Source organism: Caloenas nicobarica, chromosome 6 (assembly GCF_036013445.1).
Source record: "Caloenas nicobarica isolate bCalNic1 chromosome 6, bCalNic1.hap1, whole genome shotgun sequence".
Classification (NCBI taxonomy): domain Eukaryota; kingdom Metazoa; phylum Chordata; class Aves; order Columbiformes; family Columbidae; genus Caloenas; species Caloenas nicobarica.
In genome coordinates, this window is record NC_088250.1 from 29,539,723 (window position 1) to 29,557,307 (window position 17,585).

The window sequence follows — 17,585 nt, forward strand, 5'->3', positions numbered from 1 at the left end:
AAAGCAAAGTGCACCAGAGAGTGACAAGGCCCCTGGCTTAGTGTCTGGCACCACAAACCTGTCTTCTATGGCTAAAAAAAACATTGCTAGGGTGGTGGGGACATGTATGCGTCTTCTTCCCTCCCCCAAAATGTCATCCGCTCTCAGCCGCCCACTGCAGAGAGGTCTGATGGCTGACGTGCATGTGTCCTGCCCCATCCTCCCCTTCCAAAGCCAGTTTTGTCATTATTTGTTATGAAAAGAGAGGAATTGTGTTTTGGGTTGCTTTTCTTTTCCTTTTTTTTTTTTTCTTTTTAAGGCGGCAGTAAATAAGTTAATGGGGCAAGTGGGTGGGGAGGCAGGTTTGAAAAATTACAGCTGGGAGAAAGTGAGCGTAATTGGCTTTGGCAGTCAAAATGGTTTTATGCTGCCAGACACTAAACCTAGCTCTATGCATTAGACCTTGGCTTTAATTTCCTTGTGCTGCTATCGGGAACTGGGCTGCATTTGTCTTTCCTTCGTAATAGGCAGGGATGTAAATGCTGACAGGGTTACTGCTGCCGGCAGGCTCGGCCCTCTCCCCCTCCCCAGGGTGCCGGCTGCGTCCGAACAGGAGGATTATTAGAAGGGGGAACGAGAGATTGTTTATAAATTTGCGGAAATGGAGGAATGCAGAGGCCCCAGCTTAGTTTCTTTTGTCCGGAGAAGCACGCCCAAGCCCACGTCACAAGAGCCCTACACGGAGCCATACGGCCGGGGCTGGTGGGGGGCGCGGGGGGGAGACGGGGCCGCCAACGTCAGCGCCGAGGTCTAACGTTGTGGTGGGAACCTTCTCCCCGTGTTTTTCTCCTCACCCGCGGTTCCGGCAGTGGCTCATGAGCACCTGAAGGAGCGAGGTCTCTTTGGGCTGCCCCCACCGCCACCAGGAGCCAACCCTGCTGACTACTACCACCAAATGACACTGATGGCTGGCCACCCAAACCCTTACGGGGACCTCCTGATGCAAAGCGGAGGAGCGGCCAGCACAGCCCACCTCCACGATTACCTCAGCCCCGTCGATGGTGAGTAGTGATCTGGGTCCTCCCGGGTGCACGTAAATTTTGCATGGGGCTGGATGGGGCTGTCCTCCAGGTGAACGTTGCTGTACATGGTCTCTCTGTCCTACCAGTGCTGCACTATAATTTTTGGTTTAAAAGGTTGCCTTGTTCCATACATATGTATAAAGTATACATAATTTTAAATGCATACATTGCAGGGTCTTTGGGAGGATGGCATGGCTGCTGCATGAGAAGGAGGCGGGCTGGTCCAGCAGGCAGGACATTGCTGCCATCCTGCTGCCTTGGCCACGGGTGACCACACTATCCCTGGGGCAAGCTCTATCTCTAGCTCTCCATCCCACTCTGTCTGCCCCCGAGTTTAGCCTGGTTGGTGTCTGGAGCAAAGGCTGGCTGTTTCCATGCGTAGCCATGCTCGGCACGATGGACTCTTCATCTTGGTTGGGACCTCTCAGGTCCCCAAGGAGAAAAATTATGCTAATGGGGAGCCATGGCTGAGGGGATATGTTAGTACTTCGCAGGAGAAAAAAATTGCAGGAATGTGGTATTTATGCTAGTATCAGGCATTTTAAGCCCCATAAATTCTGGCTCCTGGCTAAATGAAGAAGAAATAAAATCATGTTAGGTGTCGCGGTGCTGAGTCACCCCCATGGCCTGACAGCTGGCCTGGTGAAATGGGCAAAATCTGTGTGGAAACACATCCAATGTCCAAGTGATTTTTAGAGCTGTTAGAAATTTCTTTCCTTTCACTTCATGGCGCATCTTGTAAGAACTGGAGTTGTGCAGATATTACAGAAGGCAGTTTGGGGATTATGTCTGCTGTAAGAAAGAGAAGTCTCAGCTCGACTTTCAGATACTGGCTTCTGTTTCCTGGGCTGCCTTCAGATTTGCCTGTGGACCATTATGATTTTTGGAGTGGAGATCTGCATCGTTTTATTACTGCTTCAAAGTTTCTGTTGTTGAGCTTTTGAGATGAAAGACTTTGCGGTCTTGCTGCTTCATAAAGTGACTGGTTTAGAATGATAAAAGCTGCTCTGGTTGTTCAGTGATAGGGGCTTACAGACATTTCTAACAAAACAAACAAACAAACAAACCAACCAAAAAAACCGGAACAATTTCTCATCTGCAGCTGCTGTGGAAGTTTTACCTGCATAGTCATTTTCTGCTGCCAATTCCTAAACCGATCATGAGCCTGGATCCTAGTCTGAAAAGGAGAGTGGCTCATGGTGCCATCCTGCCTCTAACACCCAAAATATATTCCAAGCTTCTCTGCTACAAAGCAGCTGGTCAGTAAGACTGCTCTGTCTTCCCTCCAAAGGGTTAATGTCTGTGGTTATAGCAGATGGGTGCAAACCAGCCCTGCCAAGTTCTCCTCAGGCTCATGAACAAGGCTCCTTCCTTCTTGCCTCCTTATTAGTCCATCTCTGACCAGCGGTGCCTCCCTGAAGTGCCAGATAAACAGTCAGTGAAGGAAGCAAACACAACTGTTTTCATGCTAGTGCAGACTGACTCTCAGCACACCAAGACACCCATCCTCTGGTTTGCTGAAGATCAATCTTAATCTTAATCTGAAGTTGTCTGAGATACTCACCTTGGCAGAAGACTCTCTTCCTGCTTACCTTCTGAAAATGGCGCTAGAGTAAATCACATATCAAAGGTCCTGGTTTCATGCAGCCAAACTCATAACTGTTACTCACTGGAAAGCCGGGGCTCGCCAAGCATGTATTTTGATCTTTCAGTAAAGCTTTGTTGATGAGTAACTGCAAAGCCTTTTCTGGGCCTTCACATGCTCTGAGTGAGATGAAAACTTTCAAACGTCATAAGGATGCAACATGAGACACTGGAAGGCTACTTTTTAAAAATGTGAAAATGAGCAGCAGCCAGTCTCTGGTCTATGTGTTCCAGTTTATCCGTCAGCTGGAGAGAAGAGAGAACTGTGCATTATCAAGGTGGACGCTAAAATGGATGGCACTGAAGCACTGGCTGAGGAAACAGAGTCTCCCTCTCTTTTTAGAAAGTTATTTCAAAAATTTAAATCAGCAGGGACTAAGTAAATAGTTGAAGAGATAATTTAATAAAGCATCCTCTTATGGTGCTTTTCTGAGACAAGAATAACAGTAGCATGCATAAAACCCCAGTGAGTCACCACTTCACAGCATCTTTGATTCAGAGAGCCCTTTTCTTCCAAGAGACCATCAGAAAATAAGAACTTTACAGGAATTAGTTTGCTGAAAATGTGGGTAGGTCCTGTCAAACCACACACAGCATATTCACATATTGTGATAACACTGGCACCTGCAAAAGAAAAAGCAGCAGATAAGCGTATATTAAAACTGACCTATTCAGTGTCATGTCATCTCCAAAGATCTGCAGGTCCATCGGAGCCCTAGACACTGTAGTTTTTCCATAGACACATACCTGGGCCCTGCTTGTCACTGTAACTGCATTTCTTGGAGAATTTCTCAATGCCTCCATGTTTGCCGCTGCTTTTTAATCCCATCAGGTGTCTAGGCTCTAGAGTATCAGTGCTGGCTGGAGCTTGTTGGTACCGACCATGTGTCAGGTCTGCTGAATGTTTCAATGGTGACTGAGCTAGACTGCCCCAGAGCTGCATCTCTTTAGCAGGGTTTTCACTGTGCAGCTACAAGTGGTTAAACCACTAAAGTAAATCCAGTTTAAGTTTTGTGCACCGTACTGCTGGGATCTTCAGGCCAGTGCCAGTGGAGACCCTTCACTTAACTGTCCCGTTTCATTCTTTCATTCAAACAGGGACTCTAAATCCAAGAGTGGAGTTGGAATCCAGGCTTAAATCCATTTTCTGGAAAGCCTACAATTTCAAAGCAAAGCTAACTGCTTTCCAATGTCACAACATTGTTGGTGTTTTGAGACTAATTTATGGGATCTATTCCCCAGATCAAAATAATACTTTGCTTTTCTATTCTGGAAGTGAATGCCACATGGTGGATTGTTCCAAGTGACAGAGTGGTTGCACAAGAGCATCTCTGGGGCAGTAAAGACTAGTGGGAAGCTCAGATGAACCTGGAGATGGTTACAGCTTTCTGAGCATGTTTAGTGCATCTCTTTTATTTTTTTTTTTTTCCCCTGAGCACAAGAGCTCCTGTGATTACTCTCAGCCCTTCAGGAGGTGCCATTTGCCCTCAAGAAGGGCGTATCCAGACTGACTTGATGCTTGTACTGTTATAGCCTTGTACATCAGAAGATCTCAAAGTACTGTGCAAAGTAAAGCTGTTTAATCAATGGAGACAGCTAAGAGAATGGAGGAAATTAAACGATGAGTGAGCAGAGCAATGGCAGCTCTGGGAACAGGACCCCAATCTTCAGAATAAGGGTCCTCATGGTCAGGGTGAGAAGCAGAGATAATCTTTAAACTCATCACTTGTGTTTGCACGGTGTCAAAAGCTTGCGTGTGTTGTCTGTACTGAGTCAGGGAATGGGGGAAAAAGCTCTTGAGTTCTACATATGTCCAAGCAGCACTGCACAGAGGTGGTCACCCAGGTCACGAGTGCTGCAGAGATGTCTTTGTGCAACTTTACAGTTACTGACAGCAGGGATGACCCTGCACTGCTGTCAAGGCATTTCATCCAGTTGTGGAGCTAGAGGGGAGATCCCTGCCCTGTTTCTTGCTGCCTAGTGCATGACAGTCATGGATGTCTTGATCATGACCAGCAGTTTAACTGGGAAAAGGCTTTGTCAGCCCAGGGGAACCAACCGGCTAGTGGCTGGCGCAGTTGCCTGGGATGCAGGCAAATTATCAAGCAGGACTTTATTTCCCCAAGGCAAACAGTGACTCAGCTTCACTGGCCTCTTTCAGTCAGTGTTATTGGAGCCTTTCTACTTCAAGTAAATGATTTAACAACCATCAGGGCAAGAAGCAGGTCTGGCAGTGCAGCCCAGTGGTTACTGCAGTTGGCAGGCATGTGTCTGTGAGAGGTGATCTCAGGACTCTCCTCCAGCAGGTTTATCCAAAGAGATTGCTTCACCAGGATGGATGGAGAGAGAGAGCCCAGCCTCATGGCATCCTAGAAAAGAAGTGCTTCATCTGCGACTTGGGGGACCAGCAGCTTGGAGTTTGCAAGCTGGATGTGCTGGATCGCAGATGACTTCCCAAACAGGCCAGCTGTTGGCTAGTCTGGGCAGACGGCGTGCCCTGTGGTCGCTTCCTTAAAAACTGAAAGATCTTTTTGTTGTTGTTGTTTTCTTTGTCCCAGCACAGAATGGAAACTTGCTGAAAGCTCAAAAAATGTTCAGAGAATGGGAAACGATTTCCCACCCATTTCTAGCCAGCAATGCTGTTTTCTTCCCTAGGAAAATATGTGCAGAAGAGAGAAAAAGTCCCAGAGCATCCCATAAATGTTCTGTCTGGAATCCCACTGCACTCTGGTTTCTAAAGAATTCAATTTACATATGCAAGTTGGGTCGTCTAAACAGTTACCTTGTGGATTGGGAGTAGAAGAATGTAGCCTTGTCTTTCAGCAAGGATTTGATGGAAGCATTACTATTCCTTGAACTGTAAAGTTGATCAGGCCCCAGGGAGGGAAGAAAGAAGGGTCCCAGGACAGCGTCTGGTGCCAGAACAAATGTCCAGCATCTGCCGCAGTCTAAGTTAGACGTGTGTTGCTGCTGCAGAAGGGCAGGGGGGAATAAGGAGCTGGTTATGCGAAGAGTGTTTGTAGTTTATTGCTGCTGCTTATTGATTAAGGGATCATCCTGTGTTTTTATGCTGCCCTTGGATTTAATCTGATGTGGGGAGAGGTGGGATATTTCTGTATGCTTTGGGTAGAGTTTTTTAGGTGAGCAGCCAGGAAGAGGGACCATTTCGATAACGGTGGGTTCATCCTGGGGCTTGGCCAGGGGATGCAGGGTAAGTGGTGGCTCTGGCCATGTTTCGGTGAGGAGCGGGGTGAGCCATCTACAGCCCACGTGCCTTGTGGGCTCGGCTGTCTGGAAGCAGATTCCGCCAATGTCCCTCTGCAATTGAGATCGCAGCAACATGCTTGTCTGTAAAGAGATGCCGGAGATTTCCTTGCCCTGGCAGAGCTCCCACTGAGTGCCTGGTGTTTCCTTTCAGGAGGGCTTTCCTGCCACTATTTCTAATGCAATACAGAGGTCTGAAATCTCCCTCCAGGAAAAGCATCTCTTCTAATGTCCCTCTGATGGACCACAGCCACCGCGAGTGGTCGGAGCAGGAACCTCCCACCTCCCACACGAGCCCCGCGGTGTCCGATCCTGATCCAGCACACCAGGGCTGGGAGCAGCTGCGGGAGCCAGACCACGAACTGGCACACATGTGAAAATGAGGGGCTGACCGTGTGGCTCACTGCTGGCCCGTTGTGGATAAATCTAAATTGGGGAAGAAAACCCCAGTTTCTGAGCAACCCATGGATGTGATAATTCGTAGACACTATAGGAAATTGCCAAGTAGAGTTAAACCTTTTTACCAAGAAATTTGGACTTTCCTCCCAGCTCTGGGCTGGCTGGAGGACTGGGCTGGGTCATTTGGCAGACATGGCGAATGTCACTTAAAAATTCAGCCTTGAATTCTTGCTAGTTTAGAAATGGGAAATTTAAACCCCTCCACGAGAGAAATGGCTTTCACTTGAGAGCTGTGGCATTTCCATTTACCCTGTGAAGATAATGCTGCTGTCAAATCAAGCTTTTTCTACTGAAAAGTTATTCCAGGCAGTTTTTAAATGTTTTTAAAAATATGTGGGTTGTTTCTATTCTCTAGTATGTAGAGCTGAGTCTCTGACAGCCAGTGTATCTGGGTCTGTCTATGAAATGGTACGGAAGGGCCAGTGTGCCCCGGTTAAGACACTATAAAATGTATCTGGAATTGACTTTCTGTAAGAAGAGGCAGCGGGGGCAAAGGCCTATGGTAAATTTTTTGTTGAGCTTCATGTACTGCCATCCACTACTGCTAATGCCCACAGCTTCGGGCTCAGCCTTTACTGCACCCTTCCATTCACCACTTCACATCTCTGTTTTAATCTCCTCCTAACTCTGAGAGTGTAGGGAGATGGGGACAGTCTCTTGGCTTAAAATTTCCTGTGTCTTACTTCAAGCTAAAGGATATTTTTTGTTGTTGCTTGAAATCTGAGTTTCGAATTCTGGCAGGTATCTTTATCTTTTGTAAAAAAAAACCAAAATTGAATTTCTTCCATTCAGAGCTGATTCTTTTAATATACACCAAATAAATAAAAGCCAAGGTGTTAGTATGTCCAAAAAATGAGCACATAAACATAGCACGTTTTCCAAGTAGGAAAGAATTAGTTTGAAAGTAAAGATGAGATAGCTCAAACAAGGGTGTCTCTAGGTCAGCTTTTAAATTCATATTTATTCCATATTCCAAAGTCCATGGTAGTCAATGCAAAGCATCTGCTGGCTTTAATAGGTGTTTATTCAAGATGAGAGGTAGAAGTAGCAGAGCAAATTGATACGGGAAGGGCCACCACCAAAGAACACCCATCTTGGACCAACACTAAATATACTTGCCTGGAAGTATTACTGAACACTGCAACGATTCAGAGTACCTCATGGAGTTGTCTTCTTTCTTGTTTTGCTTGTGGGCTTTAGCCCATCACTTCTTTCTGGATCTGGGTGAGACAGATCTTTCACATCTCTCAGAAGTATTCAAGGGAATGAAACTAAAGGTAAAAAAGCCTCTGTCTGAGGTAAGAGGCACACAGAAATTAATTTGAAAAATCGAAACTCTGGCAGATGAATGGAATTAATTTTAAAATAATTTCCTATTTTTATTTCAATTTGTGACCTTTTCAGTTTCATGTTAACCTATGATGACTTGATGTTTCTCAATAAAACATCTTTTAGAATAACAACATAAAAATACCAGATTTTTTTCTTTCAAGAATGTTGAAGGGGGTACTCCAACAGTTTGGAAACTCTTCCCCTAACAAATATGCCAAACGTCAAAAAAAGTCTTAAAATTAACCCTGTTCATTTTGATAAGTCAGCATTTTTTAAGGGGAGCTGAGAGAGGGAGTGCTGGTGATAAATCCTCCCGAGGCTCTTCATCTCTGGATCTGAAAAATGGATCCCGCCTTCATTTACTTCTCTGCGCGCAGTCATTGCTGAAGAAGTCGTATGTGGTTTTTGCTTTGAAATATCACTGGACCTCAGGCAACAGAGGATTTTGCTTGCGTATTCATGCAGCTGTCAGTCAGCCCGTATTGAACACCTTACTTATGTGTACAGTCATACTAATGCTTATCTTTGCTGCTGCCTGGTATCATTTAACATTCGTGCTCAGTGTCCTCAGAGCAGGGGATTAGGTCAGGCCAATTTTATTAGTAAGAATGATCCCTGTGCTACTGATCTGCTTTTGAACAATAATTTTGAAAAGATTCCTTCTTCCTAAATGCACCAGTGAGCGCTTCTTCATGTGGTTAAATTCCTTTTCCCAAACTTTTCCTAGACGCTTCCCTTCCCAGGCATCTTGGTCAGGCTGTCACTGAGAAGAGGGGAATTGTTCATCCATAGCAGGATTTTAGGTCACAGCTTTTCCTGGAAACTCACAAGGCCTAAAAGGCTCTTTTGTAAAGCATCAGCCCAACCTATCGGATCTGCTATCAAACATTTCAGATAGCTCAAGGTACTCGAAAGTCCTAAATTAGAGCAGACAGTAACACAGTGCATATTACTGGTTTGGGGCTGGAGAAGTCCCAGGCCAGCTTGCAAATCTGACAGCTTCCTGCAGAATTTTACACAGAGAAAAAATGACAGACCTGTGTGCAGCAGGGAGGGGAGCCCATGTTGGATGCACTGCAAAAACCCAGGTTTCTGTTGGACATCAGAACTTCTTCCCTCTGAAAATTAATGGCAACCAATGGCTGAACCAGCACTGCGGACATAAATCATGGGAAGGAACAGCAAGAAATGAGTACAAGGCCTTTCTTTCTATTTAGTAATTTATCAAGGGAAGTGGCACATTAATAAACAGATCTCCCTTGAGGTGCGGGAGTAACAGATAAATATGACTGTCAAATCTGGCCTGCTTCCTTCTGTTAGAGAAGGAGGAGACTGTGGGAATGCAAATGTAGAAACAATATCTATATCTGGAAAGATGCATATTATTTGTAGGACAGAAACACTGACAACTCAGCTGAGATGAAGCCCCGTTGCACTAGGTGCAATACATACAGAATGAAGCACAAAACCTATCTAAAGATGCTCATCTAAATAGATGACACTGGGAAATAGGGACACAGAAAGAAGAAGCAACTTGCTTAAGGAGATATGTCCAGAGAGGACTGGGAACAGCACCCAGGTCTTCCCAGGTCATGGCACATTGAATCAAGATGCCTTATAGTCAGAAGAAAAAAAGAAGGAGAAGAGCACAATTTTGACCATTGTGGTCTAGACCCACACAAAGTCTCATATTGCTCAATTCAGGGCTCTGGCAGGGCACAGATTTCATGAACGAGGTATGACGTTTGGGAATGCTCCACTCCAGCCTTTAGGCACGGCTAGCCTTTGCTGTGGGGTTTTTTTTGCTCATTTTGGTTCTGCATCCATAGTGCCTCTACAAACTGACTGCTCTTATTCCAGCTCCCAAGGGAAGTGCCACTCAGCACAGGAGAATGGGGCTGGAAACTGCCAGCCGCAAGTGTTAGGAAAGTTTGAGTCTAGTTCCTTCAAATCATGAGACAGCTTTAACACTCAGGAGGTGATTTTTCCAGACCTGTGTGTTCTTTCTGTTTGCTACCTGATCCTTAAGTCATATTTTCAAGCTTCTCCATGCCCGGTGGGGCTGCAAAACGTGATTATACAAAATACTGTAAGAAGAACATGTTCAGCAGATGTGCAACAACCTGATTTCTAGGAGAAATTCCCAATAATGTCAGTATTGCATCTAACAACTCTCAAAACTTCTTGGTTATAGGACAAAAGTCACAAGAGTAACAGTTACTTCAAGTGCCAACTTAACCTTAGACTTCCATTGGAATCTTGGGCAAGTCATTTACCTTGTGCAATGAGGGACGTTATGGGTAATAAGGGGATGGTGGTACTAAACCCCATCGATTACACAGCACCCAGGCATGGTAATGACAGAGCCACTTGGGTACACGGGTCAGTTGTGTGAAGACTGGGAGACTGCAACCCAGCTGCTGGTCTCAGGGAAATGTTGACACAGACTTCTGCAAGCCAACACAAATCAAGGAATGATTTGGTCATGCTGGCAGGATATATTTTACCTCCTTGTACATCCCATTCACCTTCTCACATACCAGCACTGTCATCAGGAGGGAAAGTTTATGCTCTTGTAAAGTGCCGGGCTTGTGTTTGGTGATATACAACCAAAATCAGTCCCTACACCAACAAGAAGAAAATAGCACATATTGCCTATCTGGGCAAGTTACTGTTTTATTCACAGTATTTAACAGGATATACCCACAGCAAGCTTTCCGGGGATAGTGCCACTGGAAAATCCAAGTAGTAGTACAGTGCTGTACTCGTCAAGGGAAGAAGCTGGAGAAGCTGAGCTCTCCTGCACCCCTGGGGTGGATAATGAGACTACCAGCCAGACACCATGGCCAAGTAGCACATTTTCCCATTAGAAATCATCTTTGTTTTTTGGTTTTGGTTGTTGGTGGTGGTGGTTTTGTTTGGGTTTTGTGGGTTTTGGTTTTGTTTTTGTTTTAAATAGGTAACGTAAAGGCTGCTTTCATTGCTTCGGAAGGATGATTCATTCCAGGCAGGGCTAGGGCTTGGGCAGGCTTTGGATCTGGTACCCTGGTATCAGGGAATGTTGTGATATTTCACGTCCCCAGCTCCCGTCCATGCCATGCAGGAGATTTGCAGGTGGGTCAGGCCTGGGCAGAGTTTCCTCTGGATGAAGTCAGACGTTCCAGTCAGCAGTGCCGAAACACTGGGGGAGGCCAAATTTGTACAGTAGTAACTTGCCGTGTATTGCAGATCCACAAACAGGACTGGCAGGGTTGGAAATGACTTCATGCCTGAATGATTGACAATTGCTAATAGGGTCCAGGCACTGGCAGATTCCCTCGGAGGGAGAGAGCTTGAACTTTGTGCCTGAGCTGCCAAATTAGTTTTCTTAAAACTCTTAATTTACTTTTGAGGCTCCTGGAGTCTCGCCTCCTTCGTTAATTGGATGGTCAGCATTGTGCTCGTGCTCCCTTGGTTTCCGCACTCTCTGCACATACAAACGCCTGCACCATTTCCAAGGGTGGCCCCAGCTTCAACGTGCGGTTCCTCTGGCCTGCAGCTCCTGCCACCGAGTCAGCAGGGATGGCCGGGATCACAGAAACCTTGCTTGGCCTTTACCCTTTTAATTTTAAGTTAATTTAGTGCCGATGAAAAGGGATGATGGACAGGCTTCCGTTTATTCCCCGAGGAGGGCAAAGCAAGACGGTGTTTTTGGTGCTGCCTGATCCTTATCACTCAGTGCCCAGCAGAGAAGAAACCTTCCATCAAAGTGCAGCTGGTCCCTGTGCTGTTCCCGGCTCCTGAACGTCCCACAGCGGTGACGAGCGCAGCCGGTCTCAGCACCCCCTGGCCCCCCGCAGGCAGGGAGCAGCCCACTGCTTTTGTCTGACAAAGTGTCTCTTTCCTACAGTGTCCCGGTTCTCAAGCCCACGGGTGACTCCAAGATTAAGCCGAAAACGAGCCCTGTCTATCTCCCCGCTGTCAGATGCCAGCATTGATCTCCAGACGATGATCAGGACCTCCCCAAACTCTCTTGTGGCATATATCAACAACTCCAGAAGCAGTTCAGCAGCAAGCGGCTCCTACGGGCATTTATCTGCGGGGACAATCAGGTAAAGCTCTGCGACAGGCTCTGCTCAGCTGTGTAGCCATCCCCCCAAAAGGAGGGATGACCCTCCAGCAAGGGAGACCTTCCCTTTCTCGCAACTTCTGCTTCTGTGCATTGGGGCTGTGCAGTGTATTAAATCAAAGCCCCCATCTTGTTTTGTATGTCCAAGGGTACTGGGTAGGGATTATTGGTTACCAGATTTCCAGTAATTACAGTATGATCATGCCTCCGTGCAAGCAGAAACAGAGAATAAATTAGTCTAAAAAATGCTCATTGTAAGCGGTTGAACTGATTAAGAAACCCTCTGATTTAAGAGATTGCCCCAAAGTATTCTACAAATTATTGGTCTAGATCCTTAAAAGAAAATGTTGCCTGGTCGGATTTAAGAGCATAATTCTAAAAACATATTTAAAACAAATCTAAGCCCTTGAGTAAAGTTTTGCTCAAATCTTAATTGAAAAGCGCTTACATTAAGAAGCTCACTGTTGTCAATTCCTGCTGTGATTGCTTCACCCAAGTTTCACAATGTTATTATTCTTTTTATTACTTAACTGTTAAAAATGTTAGTTTTAATTAACACTCATGTTGCAAAGCAAGGGTTTATAAAGATCATGCACTCCTAAAATTTGTAGGGGAAAACAGAGACATTGCCATGTAACACTAATTTTATCAGTTACTTTATCTGGCAGCATCATTTAGAAATTGACTGTAGAATAAAACATAATAATAACTTAAACGAATAGCAACTTCTTGTCTGATAATCATATTTTTCCAGTCTTGTCACCTATTGTCTTAAACTGGGCACACATGTAGCATCTCATACTCAGATTTTAAGCTTTTCAGGGTAGCATCTGATATATTCAACAAGTCTACAGAGTGTAGAATCTCACCCAATGGTCAGTTATTGGCCTCCAAGGGAATAATCAAGTAATAATACTGAATTTAAAACTTTTCTTGGTGTTTTAAAGGTGTATCTTGAATGTCAGGAATTGTAAAATGGGTTACATATATAACAGGATATCTGTCAGCAATTTGAGGTGAAAATACTTTTTTGTTATTATTTTAACAATGTCTTAGTGGCAGGAATGAAATCCTTTCTCACCTGCTCAGACCTAGATCGAAGTAGCCCTTCAGAAATTCGTTTTTGGACTTTGCTGTAACATAAGAAAGCTGTGCAGCAGCCTGCCATCACACCTCATTTGCTGCAGCGTGTTTAACTGCCAGAGCTCTTTTACACTGTAGTGATTCTTGCGCTTTATTCTTTTGAACAAGTGGTCATTAACTGGTTTGGAACAGAAATATTAATTGCATGGTCACCAGCAATAAGTATTTTCTCTAAAAGCAAAATTGGAAATGAAGCATGTTGCTAATTATGGCCCGGTTCTCTGAGCACTCATACCGTGGGCAGTTGTAGTGATGTGAGAGAAAATACCATGAGGGTAAAGGTTCAGGGTAGCCACCTCTTAAACACGGCAAATAATTGATTTTTAGGCTGAGAGTCCATGGTTTGTGCACCACCGCCTAGAGTACAGGGAGTAGAGCGTCTCCTATACTTCTCCATCTCTGCCAAGGGGACTCGCCCCTGGGAGCAAACCCCTTCTTGTCAAAAACAAAGCTTCCTTTTTAATGCTGTCGACTGCTGAATCCTGGCTTGGACTTGCTGCCCCTAGTGAGGGTGCAAGCAGCCAGGAGCTGGTGCTGTTTCTGGTCACTGCTGACCTAGATCGGAGCTGGACCAGTGACCTACATATGAAGGGTGACACGCTTCAGCAGTCCCCTGAGCCAGCACTCCCCTCACCTGAACGCAGAGTAAATTGCATGGTTTTGGACTATGTTAAATGGATAGTTATTCATTCCTGCTGTGATCTGTGCCAGGTGAGCCAGGTGATGCTGGTTTTTTAAATCCAGAGTAGCATAACCCCAAGGTTGTGAGTCTGCCGAATAGGTCTGCCTGGGAGAACACAGGAGCCTCAGGGGCTGCAAAACCAGATGTGTGCAAGTCCCATCCTCTTCTGCACTCTCTACCAAGGGCTTTGGCTGCTTTAAGCATAGGAAACAAAGAAATTACGATCAGTCTGATACATGGGTCAAAATGATTCACAAGTTTGCTGAGGCATGCACAAGACGAATCCTGTCTTTGAAGTAAAGCAGGCTGTCAGGATTATCATGGCATTGAAGGCATCTAGTTGGGACATCACAGCCTGTCTCCTGGAGCCTTCAGGAAGCCAAACTTGAATCGGTCGCTGGCAAATGTGATAAATATTGTTTACAATAACTCCTCCTCATTTTTCCTCCTTCTTTTGCTGCAGCCCAGCATTCAGCTTCCCCCACCCCATCAACCCTGTGACATACCAGCAGATCCTGACCCAACAGAGAGGCTTGAGCTCAGCCTTTGGACACACTCCTCCCCTGATCCAGCCATCTCCGACCTTCCCCACACGTCAGCACATGGCGGTCATCTCTGTCAACCCATCACAAGCACAGATCAGCAGCAACAGCAACTGTATCTCCGACTCCAGCCAGGTAGGAATGGCCATCCTGGCTCTCTCCATACGCGGCACATGGGGAAATGGAGGCACGTCCTCCATGGGATGATCGCTGCCCTTACGATGGTTGTGGGAGTTTTACCCACTCTCCTTTTACTCACATACTCCCTTTATGTTGCTTGTTCTTCCTCCTGGCAAAACATTTCTGAAGTAGTCACAGCCAAATTTGGCACCTACCTCCCTTCCTTGACACACACCCATGCAGGAACAAAAGGCCTTGATCCGTCAAAGCATTGAAGATGATATGTAGGGTCATCTCAGGCAGCAAATCTTGGACATGTTATGTGCTATTCAAATCGAGGGAATTCAGCACATGCTGCAGTGTTTTGCCAGATAAGCACCTGAGCACTGTGAACCAAGCTTCATCAGTTCCTTTACCAATCCCTCCTTCCTTTTTTTACTGACGTGAACCATGCCAATGGTCTTAAAACACCTTACTCCTTTCCTCTTTACCAAATAAGTGCATGCTACCTAGGACCTCCAACCATTTTACTTATTGTTCCTTCTTTTCCGGTAGCTTGCTTTCTTGGGCTATCCCTGCTGTTGATTTTTACTGTTGAAGTTCGCAAAAGCAGGGGCCAGATTTTGAAAACTAGGAATGCCACGAGGTGTATGAAATCCCACACCTCAAATGCATCCTCACAAATACCTGAGTTCACACAGGCACATGCATGTGTGTACAAGCCCTCCACGTGCACAGAGTTAGTGAATATGTCTAGCACATTTTTAATCATTTTTACTTCCCATTTTGATGCCTTGGAAGTTTAAATTTCAGTTGCTTTTCTCCCTGAAGACTTATTTCACCTCATTTCACACTGATTTCAAATTGTTATTTTAGTTGTATCATACTGAACTTTTCAGACTGGTTTATTGTTTTAGTGTTTCTCATGGCTGCTGCGCTGCAAATTCTGTTTGTTATTGAAGGTTATTTGATTGATTAGTTTTGTTTTCTTCTTACAAGCTGGCTACCAAAATAATGTGACTGGCAGGAGTTATGCCCCTGTTTAATAACTTGCAGGACCAATCTTGAGCAATTAGCAAGAGTGTATTTAAAATGTTAATGTTCCAATTTTATGCACATACAATGGGATGTTTTTTTCTCCTGAAGTTGTTCTCATTTTTTAAGAGCTTAGCAAAATATACACATAGCCTTTCATGAGCCCAGCATGCCAGAGCCCTTGCACGTAACCAGAGCCCCTCGCTCCTCCCAGGAATTCATTTTCTCAACAAATCATTTCATCGCATTGAGAAATAAAATCGTGGCTTGGGCGGTGGTTGCATAAGGTTTTGATGGCTTTGACAGGGACCGGATCGCTCTGAAATGGAGCAGCAGCTGCGAGGCCAAGCCTGCAGAAGCTGATGCTGCCCTTGTCTCTTCCTTCTCTTCCATCTCTCTGCCTTGCACAAACCCACATGGGCTAATCATTTTCATGTGAAACCCAGACCAGCAGGCCAATACCCTATTGTCCTTGGCCACTCCTGAAGTTCAGCTTTGTCCGATTTTTAAGTTAACTTGTAATGAGGAGGTGGGCTAAAGTCTATGTCTCATCCCAAACCCCGGTGCCATATATTGCCTGGTTTTCTTTCCTAGAGCAAGCAGAACAGCGAGTCGGCCGTCAGCAGCACAGTCAATCCAGTCATTAACAAGCGCAGCAAAGTCAAGACTGAAGTTGAGGGCTTGCCCCCAGCCTCCCCAACCACACAGGTAACCTTCCTGGTGGGAGACATGTTGTGGGGCGAAGGTAGTGAGCTGCTGGGTCTCGTTGTCTTTGAGAATGTTACTCTTGGCACCTTTTGCTGCAGCAAGGCACCAAAGTCTGCCAGGCAGGCAGGTGTTTCTTAAGGCATGAAGCCCAGCAAGGTACAAAAGTACAGGGCAAAACTGCAGTGGGTGAGTGAAGCATTCGATGGGTGCTTGGGATTCAGCTTGCCATTGTTTGGATAGAAAACAGAAAAAAAAGCAGGGAGGAAGGGAATGTTTAAAGTGTGATAATTTAAAAATTATGTCTGAGCTTTCTGTGCTGCAAAGCAAGCAGCATTAGTGTCTCAGAGCAAACATAGATTTTGGGGGAATCTTGCATGTAGGTAGAAAGCTTGCGAAAAAGGATGACTTCTTGATTCAACAAGGAATTGCTCCTAGAAACATCCTTTACACTGGTAACACAACATCTGACACCAAGAAGGGCCTGAAGGCCTTTGCTTTCTTTCCAGGGCTCTGTGATTGCAAACTGTTTAATGGCTGACAGTATCCATCTGACCGTCCTTTATCACAACTGTAAACTATCAAGAGTGCTCTGGGCACTTCATTTTCATGAAATATTAGGCTGCGTTATTGTCAAGCGAATGGAAGAGTTGATGACAAATTTCTCCTTCCGCCCTGGTTCAGGAGCAGGTCTCAGCATGATGCATGGGGACAGCAACGTGTGCAGTCATCAGGGGGCTGGTAAAATTGATGAAGATAGCATATCAGGGAAAGATAAACATGCTGTAGTCAGCATGATTAGGGCAAAGAGGCACCTCTCTGGAGCTTTGAGTTGAGAAGTACATCTACACGCTACTGCAAAAGCACATGCCCTGTAAAACCAATCTGGCCGCCACCCAGGCTAATAGGGCCACCTGTTGATTTCTTGAAGCAAATGAAAAAAATATTTGAGAGCCATCACCTTCTTTCTCAAAGCATCTGTAGCAGAGGAGCTGTGTGACAGACAGCTGCTTGCTCTGTGGCTGTCATCCTGCCTTTGCTCTGCTCTGACATGGAGAGGTGTGTGCCCAATTGCAGAGAGGGCTTGGGTAGCATCAGCGTGGCTCCCCCCTGCAGCCCTGCCCCAGGGTTTCGTCCACGGGATCTCATGTGAAATAAGCTCTGAAAGAAGTGGGGCAGTAGTTTAGAACAGTGCAAGGAGGTTTGGTTAGAATACCACGGTGAAATTAAGGGAAGAAAAATGCACGCCGGTCATCTAATAGTTCCTAATGAGGAGATCTGTGAAGTAACACTCCAATGGAAATGTAGGCTTCACGTCTTGCAGGATTTCAGTATTGACTGGGATGTTACTGGAAAGTTCCTTGTAAGAGACAGCCCATTCTTGGCAAGAAGAACAGGTTAAATGACTGAACATAGCGGGTGTCTCTTCATCAGTTGGTCTAAGCGACAGCAACTTGTTAAATTTGGGGATTCCTGTTCTGCAGCAAACT

At 45.5% G+C, this 17,585-nt stretch overlaps 1 protein-coding gene across 3 annotated transcripts in view; it reads left to right on the top strand.

The window, feature by feature from the left end:
- The window catches only part of GLI2 (GLI family zinc finger 2), a 195,408-nt gene that overhangs the window by 154,377 nt on the left and 23,446 nt on the right, over positions 1 to 17,585 (top strand). The window contains exons 5-8 of one of the 3 annotated variants that reach the window (XM_065637815.1): positions 849 to 1,040; positions 11,650 to 11,851; positions 14,157 to 14,370; positions 15,985 to 16,098. In XM_065637815.1, coding sequence (XP_065493887.1) covers positions 849 to 1,040; positions 11,650 to 11,851; positions 14,157 to 14,370; positions 15,985 to 16,098 — 722 coding nt within the window. The remainder of the gene's footprint in view (positions 1 to 848; positions 1,041 to 11,649; positions 11,852 to 14,156; positions 14,371 to 15,984; positions 16,099 to 17,585) is intronic. The other 2 variants (XM_065637817.1, XM_065637818.1) reach the window with 2 other exon arrangements.